At 40.8% G+C, this 23,038-nt stretch overlaps 1 protein-coding gene across 1 annotated transcript in view; it reads left to right on the top strand.

The window, feature by feature from the left end:
* Positions 1–23,038, top strand: part of IRAG2 (inositol 1,4,5-triphosphate receptor associated 2) — a 97,833-nt gene that overhangs the window by 15,670 nt on the left and 59,125 nt on the right. The window contains 8 exon segments of the mRNA XM_053554358.1: positions 3,656–3,733; positions 6,392–6,448; positions 9,142–9,201; positions 9,325–9,389; positions 10,918–11,014; positions 13,317–13,448; positions 14,224–14,325; positions 16,158–16,321. Coding sequence (XP_053410333.1) covers positions 3,656–3,733; positions 6,392–6,448; positions 9,142–9,201; positions 9,325–9,389; positions 10,918–11,014; positions 13,317–13,448; positions 14,224–14,325; positions 16,158–16,321 — 755 coding nt within the window.

Below are 23,038 nucleotides of genomic sequence, written 5' to 3'. Positions count from 1 at the left end.
CCAGCCTGAGCCTGCCAAACAACAAAGACAACTACAACAACAACAACAAAATAGCTGGGCGTTGTGGTGGGCACCTGTAGTCCCAGCTATTTGGGAGGCTGAGGCAAGAGAATCGCTTAACCCAAAAGTTTGAGGTTGCTGTGAGCTGCATCACCACAGCACTCTACCAAGGGCGACATAGTGAGACTCAAAAAAAAGAAAGAAATGTTAGTATAATAGTATAATTTCTAAAAAAAAAAAAAAAAAAGGCAATGATTCTTTGCAATATATTTTTTCAAGCAACAGAAAGCACTGAAAGAACAGGTCACCAAGAAAATTTACAAAAAGTAAAGTTCTATACTGAAGGCAAAATTCCCTATAGATATGCTTTAAACATTAAGTATTACACAAGTTTTAAATTTTGGTTTTATAGTAAATATAAGACTGTCAGAAGTATATGTTAAGCTGTGCTGAACAATCTTGTTTGAACAAGTTATTCAAACTGCAGGCCAAGTGGATATTAAAAATATTTCATAGTGGATTGAAAAGAAACACTTCAGATGGGAAAGAAGCTTATATTAGATTCAGACACATGATAGCTGCAGTGCCAGATTTTTGTGAAACTAGTGCCTTATAATCAAACTCCTAATGTAAGATATTTTTCTCTTCGTATTTAAATGAGTAAAGAACATCAAAGAATTGTACCAAACCAGTTGGGAAGAGATGGAAGGAAGATAGATTGAAAACCCTTCATTATAAGGTAGCGTTGTAATGATTGGTTTACATTAGAAAACGCACGTGAGTGTTGCTGCTGCTGCTGCTAAGATTCTTTTGGGAAGGAAAAATCCGGTGCATTGTGAAGAGAAGCAGCCCAGCAGTTTGGGTAGTGATTCACTTCCCTTCGTTTGTTCAACACCTATTCACTGGAAGACCTCTGTGCAGGCGCTGCTCCCGTGCTGAATGCACAAGCTCACGCAAACGGCCCACGTGGTACTAGTGGGTTAGATTGTGTACGAGCTACAGGAAAAGAGAGACGGAACAGAATGAGGAGGAGGGGAGTGCGGTGGAAAGTAGGGTGGTTAGGAAAAGCAGCACTGTGAAGCTAATTCTTTGGTTATAAACTGGAAAGGAGTTCTATCTGTGAAAGAGCCCCCCAGACAGAAGAAAGAGCCAGCTCAAGGTTGTAAGGCTGCCGCCTGGCTGCTATTCTGGAGGGACAGCAAGGCTGGTGTATCTGGAGCAGAGTGAACAAGTTAGCAAGAGATGAGGGCCCAGAACTGCACGCACGGGTCTTTTGCAGGCTTTTTTTCTTTTCTCTTTTCTTTTTCCTTTTTTCCCCCTCACGAAGTGAGATAGGAACCATTAAAGGGTTTTGAGTAGAGGAGTCATATGATCTAATTTCTGTTTTAACAAGATAAGTCTGGCCGCTGGGTCTGGAATCTGCTGTAATGGAGTCAGTCAAAAGCTGATGGGGACTCGGACTGAACAGTCACAGTGGAGGTGGACAGAAATGTTTGGAAATACTTTATAATATATCCAAAGATGTTTATTATATATTCAGGTAATATGGAAACCCTCTTCTGATTGTTTGTCTCAGTGAAATACAAAACAATGTTATCAGCTGGGAGTGAGGATGTTGGAAGAGGTATTGGAAATCTAAGGAAAGAAAAGGGAAGATCTGGTCTGGGAGTGGGAAAACTTTTGTAAAGTATCTACCTAAATATTTTATTATTATTGTTATTAGTTATTTTTTGAGACATAGTCCCACTCTGTCACCCTGGGTAGAATGCTGTGGCATCATCATATCTCACAGCAACCTCAAACTCTTGGGCTCAAGCGATCCTCTTGCTTCAGCCTCCTGAGTAGCTGGGACTACAGGCGCCCACCACAACACCTGGCTATATTTAGAGACGGGGTCTCACTCTTGCTTGGGCTGATCTGGAACTCCTGAGCTCAAGCAGTCTACCCACCTCGTCCTCCCAGAGTGCTAGGAGTACAAATGTGAGTCACTGTACACCCAGCCCTTTCTATTATTTATTATTATTATTATTATTATTATTATATTTTATTTTGAGACAGAGTCTCACTCTGGCCCCCTGGTCTAGAAAGCCATGGCCTCAGCCTAGCTCACAGCAACATCTAACTATTGGGTTCAAGTGATCCTTCTGCCTCAGCTTTCCAAGTAGCTGGGACTATGGCTGGCTACTTTTTCTATTTTTACTAGAGACAAGGATCTCACTCTCACTCAGGCTGCTCTCAGTCTCCTGAGCTCAAGAAATTTGCCTACCTCAGTCTCCCAGAGTGTTAGGATTACAGGTATGAGCCACACCCAGCGATAGTAAATATTTTTAGGCCTTTGCTACAACTGTTTACCTTTCCCTTAGTTAAGCAGGCATAGACATATATATAAACAAATGAGCACAGCTGTGCTCTAATAAAACTTTATTTATAAAAAAAGTGGTCAGCTGGGCGGTGCCTGTAGCTCAGTGAGTAGGGCGCCGGCCCCATATGCCAAGGGTGGCGGGTTCAAACCCAGCCCCAGCCAAACTGCAACAACAAAAAAAAATAGCCGGGTGTTGTGGCGGGCGCCTGTAGTCCCAGCTGCTCGGGAGGCTGAGGCAAGAGAATCGCGTAAGCCCAAGAGTTAGAGGTTGCTGTGAGCCGTGTGACGCCACGGCACTCTACCCGAAGGCGGTACAGGGAGACTCTGTCTCTACAAAAAAAAAAAAAAAGTGGTCAGCTACATTTGACCTTTGGAAGTGAGCATATGCTTTAGGAAAATGGCATTGTGAAAGTACCAGGATTATGTGATGTAATCACCAATACATGTTGAGGTTAAAGGACATGAATTTAATGTGTGACCTGTCCCTTTTTTCTTTAATCATGCTTATCTGAAAAGGTGTTGGCATGGAGTGGGTGGCAAGCAGATTTAAGTAAACACTAAGCAGCAGGGGTTAGGTAAGGGAATTGAGGTGTGTGGAAGGGGGTGGGTATCAGGACTGACTATGGAAGAATTTAAGCTGAGTAAAGAGGAGATTGAGTTCATGGGAAGGTTGAAGGATAATGAAAAGTTGGTGGGATCAATGGATTGCAGGTTCCAGTGGGGACCAAAGGTTTGTTGGTGCTGGGGAAGTCATCTGGAAAGATAAGAGGTGGTGGTTGAGAAATGAGATGCTTACAATAGTTAGGATAACGGTGGGGTCCCAGTTACTGGTAAGAACAAGTTTGAACTTAGGGCTTCTCATGAGAGTGAGTAGCGGAGGTGGATGAAAACTCAGAAGGCAATGCTGAAAGTATTCCCAGATGGTCGCGTCATTTCTGCATGAAGTCCAGAGCAGTGTTTTCCAACCTCCTTTATCTCACGGCACACTTGAACCTATAGTTAAACGTCAGAGGCGCCCTTAAATTATGTTGATCAAAACAAGAGTAAAAAGATGAATATACTTACTGTGCTTTGAACTTCTTTCAAAAATAATTTAATTGATGATTTAAAAAATTTTTCACAACACACCTGAGATTCCCTGATGGCGCACTGGTAGAAAAATGGTCTAAAGTTTTATCCCTTAGTTTAAAACGTTAATGATGAAAATACTGCTTCCTTAAAGAAATTTTGATCACGATACTCTTTTATTTTTCTTGGTGCTAAATATAAAAATGCTCTCTTCTTTTATGTTAGAACATTAAGGGCATCGTGGATATAGACAGACTGGAAAAGAGGATTGAGGAATTGTCTAAGACCGAGGCAGAGCGCCAAGTAAGCACTTCCCAAATACGGGCAAAATATTTTTCTGTCAAATTAATCTTATTCTCTGATGATGTATGCGACTCATTGACAAAGTAATCTTTGAAATTTGTACTTTTCCTAATGTCTGAATTATATAAAAGACAGTTTCTTTTTCTTGGTAGCAGCTTTACGGATACATAATTCACACGTGCCTTAAGTATACAAGGCATTTATCTAATATGGTCACAGTTGTGCAATTATTACCAAAATCAAGTTTAAAGCATTTTTCTTACCCCCAGTCAACCCCCTTCAGCAGGAACGCCTCTTACCATCCTTTCCCCAGCCCTACGCAGCCACTCATTTATTTTCTGTCTCTACAGATGAATCAGTTCTGGATGTTTCATGCACATAGAACCATACAATGTACAGTCTTTTGTGACTGGCTTTTCTCACTTAGCATGATGCCTTCCGGGTTGTCTATATAATAGCCCATATCAGTACTTCATTCTTTCTATTGCTGGATAATACTCCCTTGTATGGATATAGCACATTTTGTTCATCAGTTGGTGGGCATTTGGGCTGTTTCCACTTTTTGGTCCTTATGAATAGCTGCTATGAACATTAGTACATAAATTATTTTTATTCATGTATTTTTTTTATTGAGACAGAGTTTCATTTTGTCGCCCTCTGTAGAGTACTGTAGCATCACAGCTCACAGCAACCTCAAACTCTTGGGCTCAAACAATTCTCTTGCCTCAGCCTCCCTAGTAGCTGGGACTACAGGTGCCTGCTGCAATGCCTGGTTATTTTTTTGTGATTTTTTTTGGCCGGGGCTGGGTTTGAACCTGCCACCTCTGGCATATGGGACCGGCGCCCTACTCCTTGAGCCACAGGCACCGCCCATTGCCTGGCTATTTTTTGTTTGTTTAGCTGGCCTGAACCAGGTTTGAACCTACCAGCCCTGGTGCATGGGGCCAGCGCCCTAACCACTGAGTTACAGGAGAACCCAGTATACAAATTTATATATATATATATATAAATGTGTTTTCATTTCTCTTGAGTATATACCTAGGTGTAGAATTATTGGGTCCTGACGCAGCTCTATGTTTAACCTTTTGAGGAACTGCCAGACTGTTTTCCAAAGTCGCTGCTCCATTTTATGTTCCACCAGCTTCATATGAGGGTTCAAATTTATCTACATCCTTATTAACACTCACTATTTATCTTTTTGATCATAGTGGCAATTTCTAATTTAACAGTATCTGATTTTGTAAATCCCAGGTCAGGAAAGATTTCACATATTGTATCTTCTTTATGCTGAAAATGAGAGAGAGCGGAAAAACAAAATGTATCTGGGATTAAATTAAGTAATAATACCTTACAAAAACATTTGCTTCTATATTATATCTGTTTAGTACCTATTTTTATCTGACATATGTTCTTATCAGAAAACAGTGGACAAGGCTCAGCGTCCATAGCTCAGTGGTTAGGGCACTGGTCATGTGCACCAGGGCTGGCGGGTTCGAACCTGGCCCGGGCCTGCTAAACAACAATGACAGTAACAACAAAAATACCCGGGCATTGTCGTGGGTGCCTATAGTCCCAGCTACTTGGGAGGCTGAGGCAAGAGAATTGCTTAAGCCCAAGAACTGGAGATTGCTGTGAGCTACACCATGGCACTCTACTGAGGGTGACATAGTGAGACTCTGTCTCAAAAAACAAAAGCAAAAAACAGTGGACAAGTATTAGTAAGTTCATGAATTTGTGTCATGTTCATTGTCATCCCCAATGGTTTATTTGAGCAATATTTTTTTGTTATTGTACATGCCTGAAACAAAGTAGTTAAATATCTATATGTGAAATTGGCCAGTTTCCTGGCAGAAACCAACCAAAATCTTGCTGTGTGTATGTAATGTGTGTAAAGCAACAGTTATAACTTAGACATTAAAATTACATTAAAATTAGTTCTGTGTGGGGAATAGCTGTGTTTGGAAAACACAACTGCAATAATCTAGTGGCAAGAGCTGGAAGACATGGGTGTAGACCCTGTCTTCTCTACTGAAGAGTTTTCTAGCCTCAAACAAGTTTTAAGTCTCAGTTTTCTCATCTACTAAATGGGTATGATAGTTCTACCTATTCCACAAGCTTATTGGAAACTCAGATGATGATGTGATCATAACCAAGGTATGCAAGTACAATGATAATTCTGCTTCTGACTATGCTGATTAGTTTTTACAGGTTTTCAATACAGTCAACAGACGTATTTATCATTTGTGTGTGGAAGCATGTGCCACCAAGCTTGCTTTCGATTTGAATAAACTGCATATATATATATAAGGAAAATAAATACATCTCTAATATTTACCTTGCTCAAAGAAGCGTGAACATTTTTAAATTAGGTTTTAAAAAGAGGAAGTGTCATCTGTTTGTCTTCATGGAATCCATGTTTAGGTCCTATCCAGATTTTCACTTTCACCGAAAAAGTGAAATTCTGTACCGTTTCTATTATATAAAGTGTAGAGTAGAGGGACGGGCACTTGGCTGGGTCTGTAGACTCACGCAAGGCCGAGTCCCCAGACAGTGGTGAGTTTCGGTTTTCTCTCTGATAAAGTCCGGGCCATGACCCACCTCCGGCAATGTTATGAGGCTTCCCAAAGCATGAACTTCCCTCAATGTGCTTCTTTCCAGATGCAGTTACACACATACGAGAACATGTTACTTAATAAAGATGCAGGTTTGCAGAAGGTTGGTACTGTTCTTTCCGTGAAAGCCTGCAGGATTGGCTATTTCTCTCCGAATCACCAAGAGAATGGTCATTTGTGTAATTTGATCCTAGTAACAGATCAGATTCTAGTATCGTGTCAGAGTTTCCTTTATAGCACTTCACCAAAATGTTCTTCTGAGTGAAGAATAAGTCTGAACATATTCTCTCTAAGTGCCGGTGGTGTTCAGCTACATGTGCAACAGATACCAGTATGCCAATCTACCTGTCACTGGCTGGATGCTAGTGAGGTTGTTTTAATTTATCGGAATACAAATGACTATGCAGCCATTCATTTGGGGGAAGAAGAAGAATATTACCCAAATTATTTGCTACCTAATTTTATTAATTTATAGACACATAGATATTCTATTTGTTCTTTTTTTTCTTTTTTTTTTTTTTTTTGTAGAGACAGAGTCTCACTTTATGCCCCTTGGTAGAGTGCTGTGGCCTCACACAGCTCACAGCAACCTCCAACTCCTGGGCTTAAGTGATTTTCTTGCCTCAGCCTCCCGAGTAGCTGGGACTACAGGTGCCCGCCACAGCACCCGGCTATTTTTTTGTTGCAGTTTGGCCAGGGCTGGGTTTGAACCCACCGCCCTCAGTATATGGGGCCGGTGCCTTACTGACTGAGCCACAGGCACCGCCCTCTATTTGTTCTTACATCTTATGATCATAGCCTATCAGGCCACCAAAGATGCTGGCTATAGAGATGCTGATTATAGAGGCTTTAAGCGACAGGGAAGAATACTGCCTAATTTAATAAACTTCTCAGTCTAAGACAGGGAAGTGAGGACAGCGGTATCTGCCACTCTTTTCCCTGCATGTTATGAAGTTTCAAAGGAGGCATTCACAGGTTGTAGACTCTGACCAGGATACTGACTATTGCACAAACTTTAATTCTTTATTTTTTTCTAAAGGCTTCCATGGTTTAATATACTAAGTTTATCTATTCAGGATGGGTGTTCTCTGAAGGGTAATATTGTCAGAAGAGTGGCTACTTAGTTCCTCCCTAACTCTGGGCTTCCCACCATTCTGCACTCCTGCCCAGCATCCATTAGGTAGTGACCGAATACCTGCCATGAGCCAGGTACCATGCTTGTCACAGGATAAAATTATGGAGCAGGGCTGGGTGTGATGGCTCATACCTATAATTGCAGCACTCTGGGAGGCTGAGGTGGGAGGATCCCTTGAGCTCAGGCTAGCTCAAGGCTAGTTTAAGACTAGCCTGAGCAAAAGCAAAACCTGAGTCTCTACTAAAAATAGAAAAGTTAGCCAGGTATTATGGCAGGCACCTGTCGTCCCATGTACTCAGGAGGCTGGGGCAGGAGGATTACTAGAGCCTAGGAGTTTGAGGTTGCTGTGAGCCAGGCTGATGCCATGGCACTCTAGACTGGGTAACAGAGGCAGACTCTTGTCTCAACAACAATAACAAAAAATTATAGATCGGGGGTGGGTGCACGTCTATAATCTCAGCATTTTGTGAGGTCTTTTGGAAGGCCAAGAAAGGAGGATTGCCTGAGGCCAGGCTGAGCAACACATCAATACTCTACCACTATAAAAAATAAATAGGGTGGCGCACGGGGCTCAAAGGAGTAGGGCACCAGCCCATATACCGGAGGTGGGTTCAAACATAGCCCCGGCCAAAAAACTGCAAAAATTAAATAAATAAATAAAAATAATAATAATAAAGGATCTTAGCTCTTCAAAAAAAATAGATCAGACTTTCACTACCTATACCTTCTGGCTTTATATTACAAAACAATAATTTTTTTTTTTTGTAGAGACAGAGTCTCACTTTATGGCCCTCGGTAGAGTGCCGTGGCCTCACACAGCTCACAGCAACCTCCAACTCCTGGGCTTAAGCGATTCTCCTGCCTCAGCCTCCCAAGCAGCTGGGACCACAGGCGCCCGCCACAACGCCCAGCCATTTTTTGGCTGCAGTTTGGCCAGGGCCAGGCTTGAACCTGCCACCCTCGGTATATGGGGCCGGTGCCTTACCAACTTGAGCCATAGGCGCCACCCACAAAACAATAATTTTAAGGAAGTATCCAGAACTAGATGAAATTGAGTGTCTTTATTTTGTTGGTCATTTGTAAGTAAAGACTGATTTTTTTTTTTTTTTTTTGTAGAGACAGAGTCTCACTTTATGGCCCTCGGTAGAGTGCCGTGGCCTCACACAGCTCACAGCAACCTCCAACTCCTGGGCTTAAGCGATTCTGTTGCCTCAGCCTCCCAAGTAGCTGGGACTACAGGTGCCCGCCACAACGCCCCGCTATTTTTTGGTTGCAGTTTGGCTGGGGCCGGGCTTGAACCCGCCACCCTCAGTATATGGGGCCGGCGCCTTACTGACTGAGCCACAGGTGCCGCCCAAGACTGATTTTTTTTTTAAATGCTTTGTGATAATTTTAATCTGTGCTTAGAATCACTTTTTATAGTTTGGTTCTGTTGGGCCAAACAAACACAAAACACAATGACACCGATTAGATATTGGTACGTAGTTCTATACTTCTTGTGTGTTTTGACTGAAAACTGGTTCAGTTTTCAAATAGAGAAACTGAGAAACAATCTCATGGTAATTGGATATTTATAATTCTTCTCTGGTTCACATTGATAATCTTATGTGACTTGGTAGACACATTGCTTTTCTTGCTATTCATTTCCCTCTACTTTTCAGAAGGATTTACATATAGAAGAACTTAAGTCAACCATCATAGAATGTGGAAGCATTATAGAGGTATACCTATTATTAATTATTATTATAACTAATCTTACAGCTTGCAAGGTGGGCTTGTTCAAGGTAAATGTAAATTCCCCACTAGAGTAATATGTACAGCCTTAATGTTGTGTGTGATTCCAGAATTTACGAGGTGATAAAAACAAATTGGCTCAAGAATTACAGCACTTGCAACAGGAGCTCATCATGTGAGTACAGTGCAGCCCCTGCCAGCCCCCCACCCCCCTGCCCTGTACTCTGTTATGGGCCAACAGAGCTGGTGCGCTTCCTTGTAAGTGCCACGCTCTTTTCTTCTGTACTATCGTATGTGATATTTTCTCTTCTTTGTCCATGAGAACTCCTCTGTGAGTTTTCTGTGACCCTCCCAGATTGTCTCAGTCACTTTGGTGTGCTGTGAGTAAGTACCATGAACTGGGTGGCTTCCACGCCAGACATTTATTTCTCACAGTTCTGGGGGCTGGATGCCCAATCAGGGAACCAATAGTGTTGGTGAGAGCCCTCTCCTGGGTTGCAGACTGCTGTCTTCTCCTTGTTTTTTCACAGAGACTAGCTAATCCTTTCATCTCTTCTTATAAGGACACTAATCCCATTCATGAAGGCTCTACCCTAAAACCCTAATTACCTTCCAAGGGCTCCATCTCCCTATATCATCATATTGAGGTTAGGATTTCAACATTTGTATCTGGGGGTGAGTGCAAACATTCACTTCATGACATTGATTTTCCCTTGCTCTTCCCTTACCTTGAGATTAAATAACCGTTTTGAATATAAGTATGGCGCGTTGTTCTCACCTCTTTCTTTTTTTTTTTTTTATTGTTGGGGATTCATTGAGGGTACAATAAGCCAGGTTACACTGATTGCAATTGTTAGGTAAAGTCCCTCTTGCAATCATGTCTTGCTGTTCTCACCTCTTTCTTAACACACACCACCTTTATTACAAATATTCATTTCCAATTGCGTGTGATATACTGGTCCAGGGTCTGCAGGAGTCACTCGGGTAACAAAAATGAGTAAATCCCATATGCACAGTATGCACACAACTACATTATGTGAATGGCAGACAAGAGAAGCGCATTACCCAAATAAAGGGGGGCTAGTCTGCTCGGCTCCCAGCCAGTTATAATGTCAAGACTACATGGACTTATCTTGTAAGAAAAGCCAGAAATCCTGATTTTTTTTAGTGCAATATTATAATATTTAGCTGTAGTCTCCAATTACTATTAGAGACAAAGTCTCACTTTGTCACCCTGGTAGAGTGCTGTGGCGTCACAGCTCACAGCAACCTCCAGCTCTTGGGCTTAGGCGATTCTCTTGTCTTCCAAGTAGCTGGGACTACAGGCACCTGCCACAATGCCTGGCTATTTTTTTGCTGCAGTTTTGTCCAGGGCCGGGTTTGAACCTGCCACCCTCAGTATATGGGGCCGGCACCCTACCTACTGAGCCACAGGTGCTGCCCCTCCAATTCTTTTTTTTTTTTTTTTTTCTTTTAAGAAAAAAGCATGGCCTACTTGTCTGTAATGACCTAATGTCACTCATCTGAGCAGCTCCTGGAGGATGAGACTATTTCTTTCTCCTCTCCACATTACCAAGCACCTTATACAATCCTTGGTACACAGGAGTGCTATCTGGTGATAAAGGAACCCTATTCTGGTGACTTGAAATGTAACATGGGAGGCACACCTGACTACATTGGGAGACTGTTTTTGTCCTTTCTAGAAATGGGATCCAGTGGGATGTTAGTGGACAACGTAAGAGTGTCATCTCTGAAGAAAAATCCCTACATTATGAACTCCTTCTTGCTCAGTCTGAAGAGGTAGGTAATTATAATGTGATGGAAAATGTTGAAAAATACCCATGTGATAACTTACTAAAGTGTGGACCTTACTTAATGTGAACACAAGGTACATAGCTTGCCAAAAACCACCAGGAATATGTTGAGGGAGTCTTATAATAATTTTTAGAATCCAAGTCTAAAGTCTCTTAGCCTGAGGGAAGGAACAGTTTTCAAGTTATAGCCAAAAGCTATGTCAAGTTCAAGCGAGGGTTGATAGAAGTGTGTTCAGTGAAGTGGGACTTTAGAAGTCTTTATGTTCAGATTTTTGTCTGAAGAGACTGCTTCCCAGCCTGGGTTCTTAGAGGAAACAGTGGCGATCCATGAGCTATTTTTTAGTATTTTCCAAACCCCCAAAGTAAATGTTATTTACCAAAAATAAATTTGCGAGAAACAACGCCAAGTTTCTTTGCTTTAGGATATAATTGTACCAACCCAATTTAAAGACTTTAATTATTATATTCTGAACAGAAAACTGGGATTTCTTAAAAATATGTGTTTTGGTTAACTTTAAAGTAGCAAAATGAATTATTATTTTTTTTTTTAAATATCAGTTTGTTTCATAGACCTAATTCTTTATAACATGGGAGGAAATACTAAAAAACCATCTTGGAGATAAAAAGGATGTCGTCCCCTCCCCCAGGATGTGTTTTCATTCCTTTTGTGTTTTCTGTTTTTTTTTTGCAGTTTTTGGCCAGGGCTGGGTTTGAACCCACCACCTCTAGCATATGGGGCCAGTGCCTTACCCCTTTGAGCCACAGGCACCACCGTGTATTTTCTGGTTTTGTGCGTGTTATGTTAGGACATACTTTATGTCGCAAATCACTTTCTTTTCACCACGGGACGGTCTCTCTCCATGTCTGTGGATGATGGATTTGTCAGAATGCTGTCCTGTTGACAGCTGTGATTCGACCTTGAAGGGAAGGGAGGAATGTCTCTGGGGCAAATGCTGTTGAAATTGCTCCTGCCAAGGACGCAGGAACAGCATATGCTGTCTTCATCTGCAGCCGTCTCGGGCAGCCCTGGACGTTCTGCTGAGGGAGGTGCTTCCCTGACAGTCTGTTTCAAATCATCATCCTTTCGCTGTGGTTTTGAAACCAAGCCAAACCGCCAGACTGAAGGGAACTATGGCAAATCTGCCCTGGCAGTGTGTTTTTACCCTCAGTCCTCTGAGATAATAATGATGTCAAGATGCCAGCCCAGAAAGTCCTATCCTTCGAAAACAGGGGTCATCGGTCGGCAAAGTTCTGGCTCTGAGTCTGCACAGATGAGTTAGGAGATTTGCCTTTTCCCTGGGGTCTGGAATTAAGAGTCCTCTGGACCATTTTCAAGAGACAGAAGATAAATAGGTGGTTAAATGTGTTGTCATGTATCTCAAATAGGATAGGAGACAGAGGCGTTGAGGGCGGGAGGGGGAACATATTCTGTCAAACATCCTCTGAGAGTAGCTTTTATGAATGGGAGAGAGACACAGAAACCAAGCTATTTTCAATGAGATTGATTTGATCAGCCTCCCCTCCCCCAGCAGCTCTTTTTTTCCCCTGCGAATTTCTGTCTTTTCCCGTTTTTACTTTTTAACATTGGTCATTTAATTTGTGTACATTTATGGAGTAAAAGTTAATTTTGTTACATGCATAGATTAAGTAGCGGTGAAGTCTGTTCTTGTAGTGTGTCTATTACCGGAATGCTGTACATTACACCCATTAAGGACCCTCTCATCCCATACATTACACCCATTAAGGACCCTCTCATCCCATACATTACACCCATTAAGGACCCTCTCATCCCATAGCCCCCGTCTGAAGCATTCCACATTCTATGTCCACACATGCGCGTCATTTAGTTCCCACATACAAGGGAGAACACATGGGATTTGTCTGTGTCTGGCTTGTCTCACTTAACATCATGGCCTCCAGTTCCATCCACGTTGCTGCGAAAGACATCATTTCATTCTTTTTAATAGCTGAGTGGTATTCCATTGCCTTCCCCTATTTTCATATTAAAATTAGAGCCATGTGATTGATATCACCCCCAGGTAAATTTTACCTATTAATAAATGAGTTTTCCACGAGACAGAAAACTTCAGTGTAGTTAAACCTAACAGTTCCATTGAAGTCTTTCTAGAGAGAAAAATGTCAATAGTTTTTTTTTTTAGATATAGGAGAATCCCATGGGACTATTCAGAACTACTTGATGATGACAATTACATTGACTTTCATAAAGTAAAAATGATGTTCTTTTTGTTGGGATGACAGAAGTATGGGCATTTTGGTCATTGTTTCAGAACAAAGAAACCGAATGGCAGTGCAGTTTAATCCTCTTGTCATTTCTGGACATGGTCGTGGACCAAATGCTGCTGTTACTTGGAGAACCTGGGCAAAGGGGCGTGGAATTCACAGCTGCGCTTCAGAAACTGGTATTTTATAATGTACACATCTTGTGCTGTTTCACTTTGGCTGGGAATAGCCGCAGATAACTGACCTTATAGCATGTTTGCTTAGTCCAAATGCAGCTGTGTGCTTTTGAGAGCCAGATTACTCCTACTTTGAATAAGAGAAGACATTTCTCAAACCTCCCCGAAGTTGGTCTTCTAGTTCTGGGTCAATCAGACTAACAGATCAACCGTAAGATGTGGATTGCTTGAGCTTATTTTTTGTATGGGCTGATCTTTAGTATCCAAGAGCTGAAGATGTGCTATCTATTGAACAGTTTCCTTCTCTTAATTTCTTCTAGCTAATAGCTAGGATTTCTTTCTCCATTTTGATTGTTCACTGTAAACTCTAATCATCATAGAGTTTGCTGTGAAACAGTATTAGTATTTCCTGTCCCTTTCCCAGTGCCTAGCACAGAGTCAGTTTTTAGTCAGCATTTAGTTTGGTGAATGATGAAAATGCCTGCTTTTTTCTCTTTAAAAGGGAAATTTTTAAAAAAGGTAGGTTTTGTTCTGGAAAATGATTCTGTGCATGCTCAGTATCTATAGAGCTCCTGATGAGAATTAGCATGCCCACGGGGCAGCACCCTGGGACCAAGGAAGGTGACTGGGAGGCTTTCCATGGAGGGAAGGAACTCTAACTCTTCTGAATTATCTATGTACTGGAACTTTGGTCTAAGTTCATTCTGATTAGGTCATTTTAACAGTATATGCCTTTCCACATGAATTACTAGTTGCAGACATGGAATTCTCTTTTCAGCGTGAAGAGGTTTCTGAAGTTGAAACTCTCATTGGGAAATCCCTACAGTGGGTAATGAATCCAGAAATTACTATGAAAGAAAAGTGGAAAAAACAACTTTCTGTAAGTGTCCTGTATTTTGTGATTTTCCTGTTTTTCTCCTATGATCTTAAGCCAGGCAATACTTAATATATACAGTACCTTTTCTAAGACCTTCTTGAAGTCTTTGGTTAGTCTGATGAGTATTGAGTGTATGTCTGGGAATGTGTATGAGGGGGAGCAAAACTGTGTGAGTGTGTGTGAGGGTATGTGAGATGTGATGGAGAGACAATGAAGTGATTTAATGAAAAAATTGTGTTTTATTGGTATCCTTGTGAAAACTGACTAGTCTAAACTTGGATTTTTCCTTGGCCTATTAAAATTTCCTAACTTCGGGGCGGCGCCTGTGGCTCAGTGAGTAGGGCGTCGGCCCCATATGCCGAGGGTGGCGGGTTCAAACCCAGCCCCGGCCAAACTGCAACAAAAAAATAGCCGGGCGTTGTGGCAGGCGCCTGTGGTCCCAGCTGCTCGGGAGGCTGAGGCAAGAGAATCGCGTAAGCCCAAGAGTTAGAGGTTGCTGTGAGCTGTGTGACGCCACGGCACTCTACCCGAGGGCGGTACAGTGAGACTCTGTCTCTACAAAAAAAAAAAAAAAAAAGAAAAAAAAAATTTCCTAACTTCGGCAGCATGATTCTTGTGTAAAAGAATCTTATTCCAGAGAGTCTGACAGTTTTATTATCCCTCAGAAAATCATTGGAAAAATGGAAAATTCTTAGACAGACATTCCCAGATTTGTTAGAAAGTATATAAGGCTGGTCTAAGTGCAGTGGTGTTCACAGCTAATTGATCGCAACCAGTTACTAATTCCTTTGTTCTTTCTCCCCTCTCACTGCTTCAGTTGACTAGCCTTAAAAAAGAAGGGGAGGGAAAGAGAGAAAGAGAGAGAAACAGAAAGAAAGAGAGAAAGGAAGAAAGAATATTAAGAAGAAATCTCATCTCTCTGTCATGTATCCTACTTTTTATTTATTTATTTATTTTATTTTTTGCAGTTTTTGACCAGGGCCAGATTTGAACCTGCCACCTCCGGTATATGGGGCTGGTGCCCTACTCACTGAGCCACAGGCGCCACCCTAGTTCTACTTTTTAACTGCCAGGCTGTCCCAGTAACTACCAGCTCCCCCTAAGTTAAGCTAAACAAAGAAGTAAACTCTGTAATATTATTATAGCCTCTTTGCTAATCTAACCTTTTTCCCCCTTAAGTTGTTTTGAATATGATAATCAATAGATACTGATTTTATTGCATTATCTTGTCCCATCCTGTTCTAAAGCACTGGGCATGGTGGCTCACCCTTATAACCCTAGTACTCTAGGAGGCTGAGGTGGGAGGATCCTTTGAGCTCAGGAGTTCAAGAACAACCTGAACAACAGTGAGACCCCCATCTTTACCAAAAAATAGAAAAGTTAGTCTGGCGTCATGGTGGGCGCCTGTAGTCTCAGCTGCTTGGAAGGCGGAGGAGGAGAATCACTTAAGCCCAGGAGTTTGAGGTTGCTGTTAGCGAGGCTGACACCACAGTGCTCTAGCCTGGGTAACAGAGGGAGACTTTGTCTCAAAAAATAAAATAAGCAATTGTGATGACTACTGAAACAGTCAGGAACCCAATTAAAAGAAGGAAAATAGAACTCAGTTTTAGGTACATGATGGACACTGTATAACTCCTCCTTGTTAAACAGAGAAAACCAATGGGATGATCAGTCTCTGGGCAATTGAGAATTGGTTTCAATTCAACTGTAATTTTGGTGTCCCATATCAGTTAGTGCCATTGAGATGGGAACGTCCACAGCATTTTATGTGACCTCTGTCATTTGTCATATTTAACATCGAACCACTGGGGTTTGTTTTGTGGCTTTTCTTGTAGGAATTCAAACATGTCATGGAAGAGAAGCTAAACCTTTGGATACTAATGCTGAACAGGTTGGAAAACCACAAGGCATCTCTTGATAAAGAGTTTGTCAAATTAATAGAGATTTTGAAGAGACTGAGGCTGGAATATTTTTGTTTCAGAAAAGAATTTCTTTCCAGGTGATCATTTATTTCAAAGAAACCCGTGCTTTGTATCATGACATATTTTTGACTGTGCCATGGCATTCATTTAACTTCTTACAAGTTTGATTTCAGAAGATGCTTTTTCAGGGAAGACATTCTGTTTGACAATTCTTAATTGTGAAATAGTGTGAAATTGACTTACATGTTCAAAATTGCCAATGATGAACTTTAGAATCGGTGGAAACTAGTGTAAGGAGTTATTTTTCCCTAGAACAGGAATTTAGAATCATGCAAAATAGAATTCTTTTAACCAGAGGGGCCTTAGGGATCCCTTAGTAATCTCATAATTTGATAGAGGACTAAAGCATTAGGGAGTAAAGTAAGCTGATCGTGAGGACTGAGAGTTACTAATGGAAGATGCAGACCTGGAATCCAAGGTACGTTGACTCCTCCCCCACTGGGCCTTCATGTTCCATCTCGAAGCTGTGCACTGGGCCTTAGTCAACTAGATTTCAGTTAAATGAAGTTACAGGGGATAAAGGGTAAAACAGTGTAAAATAACCTTTTCTATGAGGAAGTTCTCAAAATTTTTACACCCTGTAAATTACATCCTCAACAAGGGCAGTGATTATATCTTTTTTTGGCCACTATTTATATAGCTGCTGGTACCATTCTTAGCATGCACTTAAGAGATTCTTTTTGAATGGAAAAATGAACATAGGTGTATGTAGAACTTGGACAAAGTCGGAAAAAATTGTGAAGATGGAGGTAAGTTTCAAATAGCTGGAAGAAACTGTTTTATTTCCCCAAGTATAAGGAAACTAGATAGGAGAAAGTGGTTAATACCAGAAGGAGCTGTCAAGAAAATGCTCTTCTGCTTTCCCTAAGAACCAGAGAGCCCAGACTTCCCTATAGTGGTAAAAGATGTGGGTGGAGTGAATGTACAGTTCCTTACACAGATACCATCTCCACAAAGGGAGTGTCAGAATTCTTCTATTTAGCAAGAAAGAACTACTTGGAGAGAGGCCTGTACTAGGGTCATCTTTGAGTGAGTGAATCTTCCATATTATCCTGTCAGACATGCTAGCAGGCTGGCTAAATAATAGGTGTCATTTGTCTAGAAGTTACTGTGTCAGATGTGGTGCTAAGAGTTTGACAAATATTTATCCCCAGAGGGGTTCAATAACTTGCCCCAAATCACCCAGCTAAGAGTAAGTGACAGCTGAGATTCAGACCTAATTATTTCCAACTTCAAAACGTATGCTCTTTCAACTATTAACCATTGACATGTTAAAATCTGATACAATATTCATTAAAGATATTCTGGGTCCCTAGTGTTGGACAAAATACTCCTTACCCATGTAAGGATGGTTGTAGCCTCTACCTTCGGGACGTAGATTAAAACAGACAAAAACCCACACAAAGGTCACACACAACATGACTTGACTGTGGGATTTTCACTATGAATAAGAAAATGAGAGGAGTATTTTGTGGGGATGAGAGAATTCTATGTTTAGATGAGGTAGCAAATGTTTTTTAACGGTAAGGTTTGAGGGGCTGTCTGCTGAGGAAGACAGGCGTCAGTGCTGAAGAATGGGAAGGATTGAGTGGGTCTAGGAGAGGCAGGGAAAGGAAGAGGCTTCCGTGTTGAAAAGCAAGTCACGATTCCTGTAACATCCTTGAGGATCTGGTCTTTGTTAGGCTTTAGGAATTAAGTAGAATTCTCTGCTTCAGTGAAAATAACATCTAGTAAGGGACACCAATAAACGAATTATAAAATCATGCCAGGAAGTGGTAAGGGATGTGGAGAAAAGTAAAGCAGGAAAAGAAGATAGAGAATGACGGGGCAGGAGGAGCCCATTTTAGAAAGAATGGCCAGGCGAGTCCTGAGCATACAGAATCGAGTGGAGAGCGGAGTGAAGTGTGAGAAGAGCTGTGGGATGATCTGAGTGTTTAGGGCTAGAGAACGCAGTTGTTGCAAAGACCATGAGGTGTAGGGAGCTCGGTGTGTCTGAGTGAGAAGCCAGTGTGGCTGGGCTGAGACAGGAGATGGGACCAGAGGGGCAGGCTGGGGGCAGGTCACACATACTCCTGGGAGTCCATCTACTTCCAATAGTCAGAATTTTATTCCAAGCATGGGAGGAAGCCATCTGGGAGTTACAAGCAGAGAAGAGATATGATTTGTGTTTTGAAAGATCTACTAGGTGGAGAATTATTACAGAGGGCAAGAGTGAGATCACTGAGAAGAGGATTTTTTTTTACTTTTTGGCCGGGGCCAGATTTGGACCTGTCACCTCCAGTATATGGGGCCGGCGCCCTACTCCTTTGAGCCACAGGTGCCGCCCAAGGATTTTTCTTTTTTTTCAACAATAGATCACCATTTAGAGATTCTGATATCAATTTTTGACTCATTTTAAAAAATAGGAAATATCAGAATGCATTACATATAGAGTTGATAGTGCTTAATAAAATGTTTGTTTCAGTTAAGTGTGTGTGTGTACTGGTCTGAAATATAAAATATTTACCGAGTCATGGTCCAAACATTTAGTCAATATTGCAGTAATCCAGATAGGTGGTGTACTGTTGGCCCAGGCAGCAGTCATGGGGACGGTAAGAAATGATTAGATTCAGACTATAGTTTTTGGGTAGACCAGATCCAATATGCTAGTGAATTAAATGTGGAGAGGTCAAGAAAGAGAGGAGTCAGCCTTAACTTAAAAGATTTGGGTTTGAATACTAGGTGAATAGTTTACTATTTAGATGGAAAAGTTTGAGAGAGACAGCACGTATTGGAATAGAAATCACGATTTAACGTTTGAACATGTTACCAAGGAAAGGTGTTAAATCACACACATTGAAAGCTAATACATAGACCTCTTAACAACATAATAAAAATTTCTATGGGAGAAGAATCTTCAAAGGTTCAACATCTGCTGAATATCTTTAACAGTACTATCTGATTTTTTGGGAAAAGTTGTATCTAAGACTATGATTAATAAAGTTTATAAAAGTTATTTGGGCGGCATGCATACATAGCTCAGGGGGTAGGGCACCTGTCACATACACCCAGGCTGGCAGGTTCAAACTCAACCCAGGCTGGCTAAACAGCAATGACAACTGCAACAAAAAAATAGCTGGGTGTTGTGGCGGGTGCCTGTAGTCCCAACTACTTGGGAGGCTGAGGCAAGAGAATCGTTTAAGTCCAAGAGTTTAAGGTTTCTGTGAGCTGTGATGCCACAGCACTCTACTGAGGGCAACATAGTGAGACTCTGTCTCACACACACACAAAAAAGGTTATCTATTGTCTTATAGATGGAAATACATAAGTAAGTCACTACAAAAGTTTTGAGACAGACTGTTACAGTCCATTGTTTCACTGCTAAGAAACACAGTTGACAGCATCTTTTCTGATTTGCTCATGAAAGTTTCAACTTGCTAAGCTTATTGGCATTGCTGGGAGGGTTTTATGTGTTCTCTTCTGCATAGATTTCACTTTGCTTGATTTTTGTGTATGTCAGAACTTTCATAATGACCCATCTGTAAGTGATTGAAAGTATTAGTGTTATTAAATATGGGTTTCAGATGGTCCTTAAAGTCCTTTTGCTTTCTCTTGGAAGATAATAGACACTTTTTGAAAGCTCAGCTATTCTTGGAAGAGAGAAAAGTAGATAAAACTGATGTATTTAAAGATAACATGCACCACAGAGAAAATAATGTCAAAAAGATCACTTGGAATGGAATAGAAAGTCTTGGACCTCTCCCCAAAGAGAATTCAACTGTACACGAGCAAATTTCCTTTGTGAGAAATTCAGAAACTAGTTGAGAGGTTCCTGCATGCCAGCCATATGAAAAATGGTAAGAAAATTTGAGGAACCCTTACCATGATCCTTATCCCCAGCATCGTGACATATGATCAGAAAAAATCTCCATCTCCCACTTCTCCTTGGGGAACAAATGAATTATTCCACATGTCTAACATTCCAGCTATTCTGAGGGCTGCCCAAGGTACTCGCTTTTGTTTCACCTGTTTCCTGGTGCTAATGGGACCTGGTCTACTCTAGATGCCTGGAGGCCACTGAAACAAGGTAGTTTGAACTAGGATGCATACTCTTGCCAGAATCCCTGGCCCCAGCTTGGTACAATGCAAGCAGGTGGAAAACTCCAGATACCATTTTCTCCCTGGTGGTGGGTGGATGAAAGAATTGGACCATGTCTCTGATGTAGCAACTTTTCTGGGAGCTGCCCAGGGAATTGGCTTCTGCCTGATCTGTCTCAGAATATTGGTAGGATCTGGCATAGTCCATATCCAGGTCTCAACCTGTGGGTTGCGACCCCTTTGGGGGTCAAACGACCCTTTCACAGGGGTCGCCTAAGACCATCCTGCATATCAGGTATTTACATTACGATTCATAACAGTAGCAAAATTACAGTTATGAAGTAGCAATGAAAATAATTTTTTGGTTGGGGGTCACCACAACATAAGGAACTGTATTAAAGGGTCACGGCATTAGGAAGGTTGAGAACCACTGGTCTAGATGGTTGGGGGCTGTGAAGGAAAAAAACAATGGTTGGGACTGGTGTGCATATTTGAGAGTTCCTGCAGAATCTCTGGATTCTGGACTGATGAAAGATTTTCTTCTTTATGAGACCAGTCTATGAAGACCAGAGAGGTTGGATATTTTTTCTAATGTGTGAGTAAAAGCACAAATACACAAGGAATATAAAGAAATAAGAAAATGTCTTAAAGGAACAAAATAAATCTCCAGAAATTGACCTTAATTACACAGAGATACATTATTCACCTGACAGAGAATCCAGTAAAGATGTTCAACAAAGTCTAGAGAACAATGCATGAATAAAATGAGAATTTTGACAAAAAGATAGAAAATATTAAAATATTTGTACCCAACAAATCTTGGACTTGAATAATCGATAATTGAACTGAAAAATTCACTGGAGGGGTTCAATAGCAGACTAGATCAAGTGGAAGAAAACATCAGTGAACTTGAAGACAGATTATTAGAAATTATCTAGTCAGAGCAAAAAGAAAAAAAAATACAGTGAACAAAGCCTAAGGGACTTATAGGATATCACCAAGTGGAATAATATGTTATTAAAGTCCAGAGGAAGTGAGAGTGAGAAAAGAGAAAAAAGGTTAGTCAAAGAAATAATGGCAAATCTGGGGAAGGAGATACACTTTCAGATCCAGGAGGCCTAACAGATCCCAAGTAGATGAACCTAAAGAAACCTACATCGAGATATTATAATCAAATTATCAAAAGTCAAAGACAGAATATTTTGAAAGCAACAAGATAAAGATGACTGATTACATAAGAGGAAATATCCAAAAGACTATCAGCAAATTTAGCAGAAACCTTGGAGACCAGAAGTGAGTGGATGATATGCTCAAGGGGCTGAAAGTACAATAATACTATACTGTAGATGAAAGAACTGCTCTACAAAAATGAAGATAAAATTTTCCCAGACAAACAGAATCTGAGGGAGTTTATTTACTAGACCTGCCATACAAGAAATGCTAAAAGGGGTTCTTCAAGTTGAAAAAAAAATGATGCTTAACAGCAATACAACAGCATGTGACAATGTTAAATTCACTGGTAAACTGCAAACTAATGCAACCTTTTTGGAAGGAAGTATGGAGAACCCTCAAAGGAGGTCAGGCTAGACCTCCCATTTGATCCTGCAATCCCATTACTGGGTATCTACACAGAAGGAAAAAGTCCTTTTATCCTAAGAACATTTGCTCTAGACTGTTTATTGCAGCTCAATTTACAATCGCCAAAATGTGGAAACAGCCTAAATGCCCACCAACCCAGGAATGGATTAACAAGCTGTGGTATATGTATACCATGGAATACTATTCAGCTGTTAAAAAAAATGGAGACTTGACATCCTTTGTATTAATTTGGATGGACGTGGAAGACATTATTCTTAGTAAAGCTTCACAAGAATGGAGAAGCATGAATCCTATGTACTCAATTTTGATATGAGGGCAATTAATGACAAGGTCACAGTGGGGGTGGGGAAGGGGAGAGAAGAGAGAGGAAAGGAGGGAGGGGGTGGGGCCTTGGTGTGTGCCACACTTTTGGGGGGCAAGACACGATTGCAAGAAGGACTTTGCCTAACAAAGGCAATCAGTGTAATCTGGTTTCTTGTACCCTCAATGAATCCCCAACAATAAATTAAAAAAAAAAAAAAATTAGCCTGGAAAAAAAAATTCACAAGATCTGTAAAGATAAACATATAGATAAAACACAGACTGGTGTAAATACTTATACAATGGTAATTACATAAGTAATTCTAGTATAAAAGTATTATAACTATAACTATAAAATATATTAATGGATACAAAAGAAAAGGTTATAAATTGTGATGTCAGTGACATAGGGTGTAAGGAGGGGATGAGTAAACGTATAGCCTTTGTAAGTGATTAAAGTTGTTATCAGCTTAAAATAGATTGTTATAACCACAAGATGTTGTATGTAACCCGCATGGTAACCACAAAGAAAATACCCAAGGAAGAAGCACAAAGAGGAGAATTAAAGCATATCAATACAAAATAAAATCAATAAAATTCAAAGGAAGATAAGAGAGGAAAAGAAAGACAAAAGAATTATAAGACAGAAAACTACAAAATGGCAATAGTAAGTCTATTCCTGTTAATAATTTACTTTAAATGTAAATGGACTGAACTTTATGAAGACGTACTTAGAATCTTTTTAAAACCCAAGATCT

This window comes from Nycticebus coucang, chromosome 12 (assembly GCF_027406575.1).
Source record: "Nycticebus coucang isolate mNycCou1 chromosome 12, mNycCou1.pri, whole genome shotgun sequence".
Lineage (NCBI taxonomy): Eukaryota > Metazoa > Chordata > Mammalia > Primates > Lorisidae > Nycticebus > Nycticebus coucang.
This window is presented reverse-complemented; position numbering and strand designations above follow the sequence as displayed.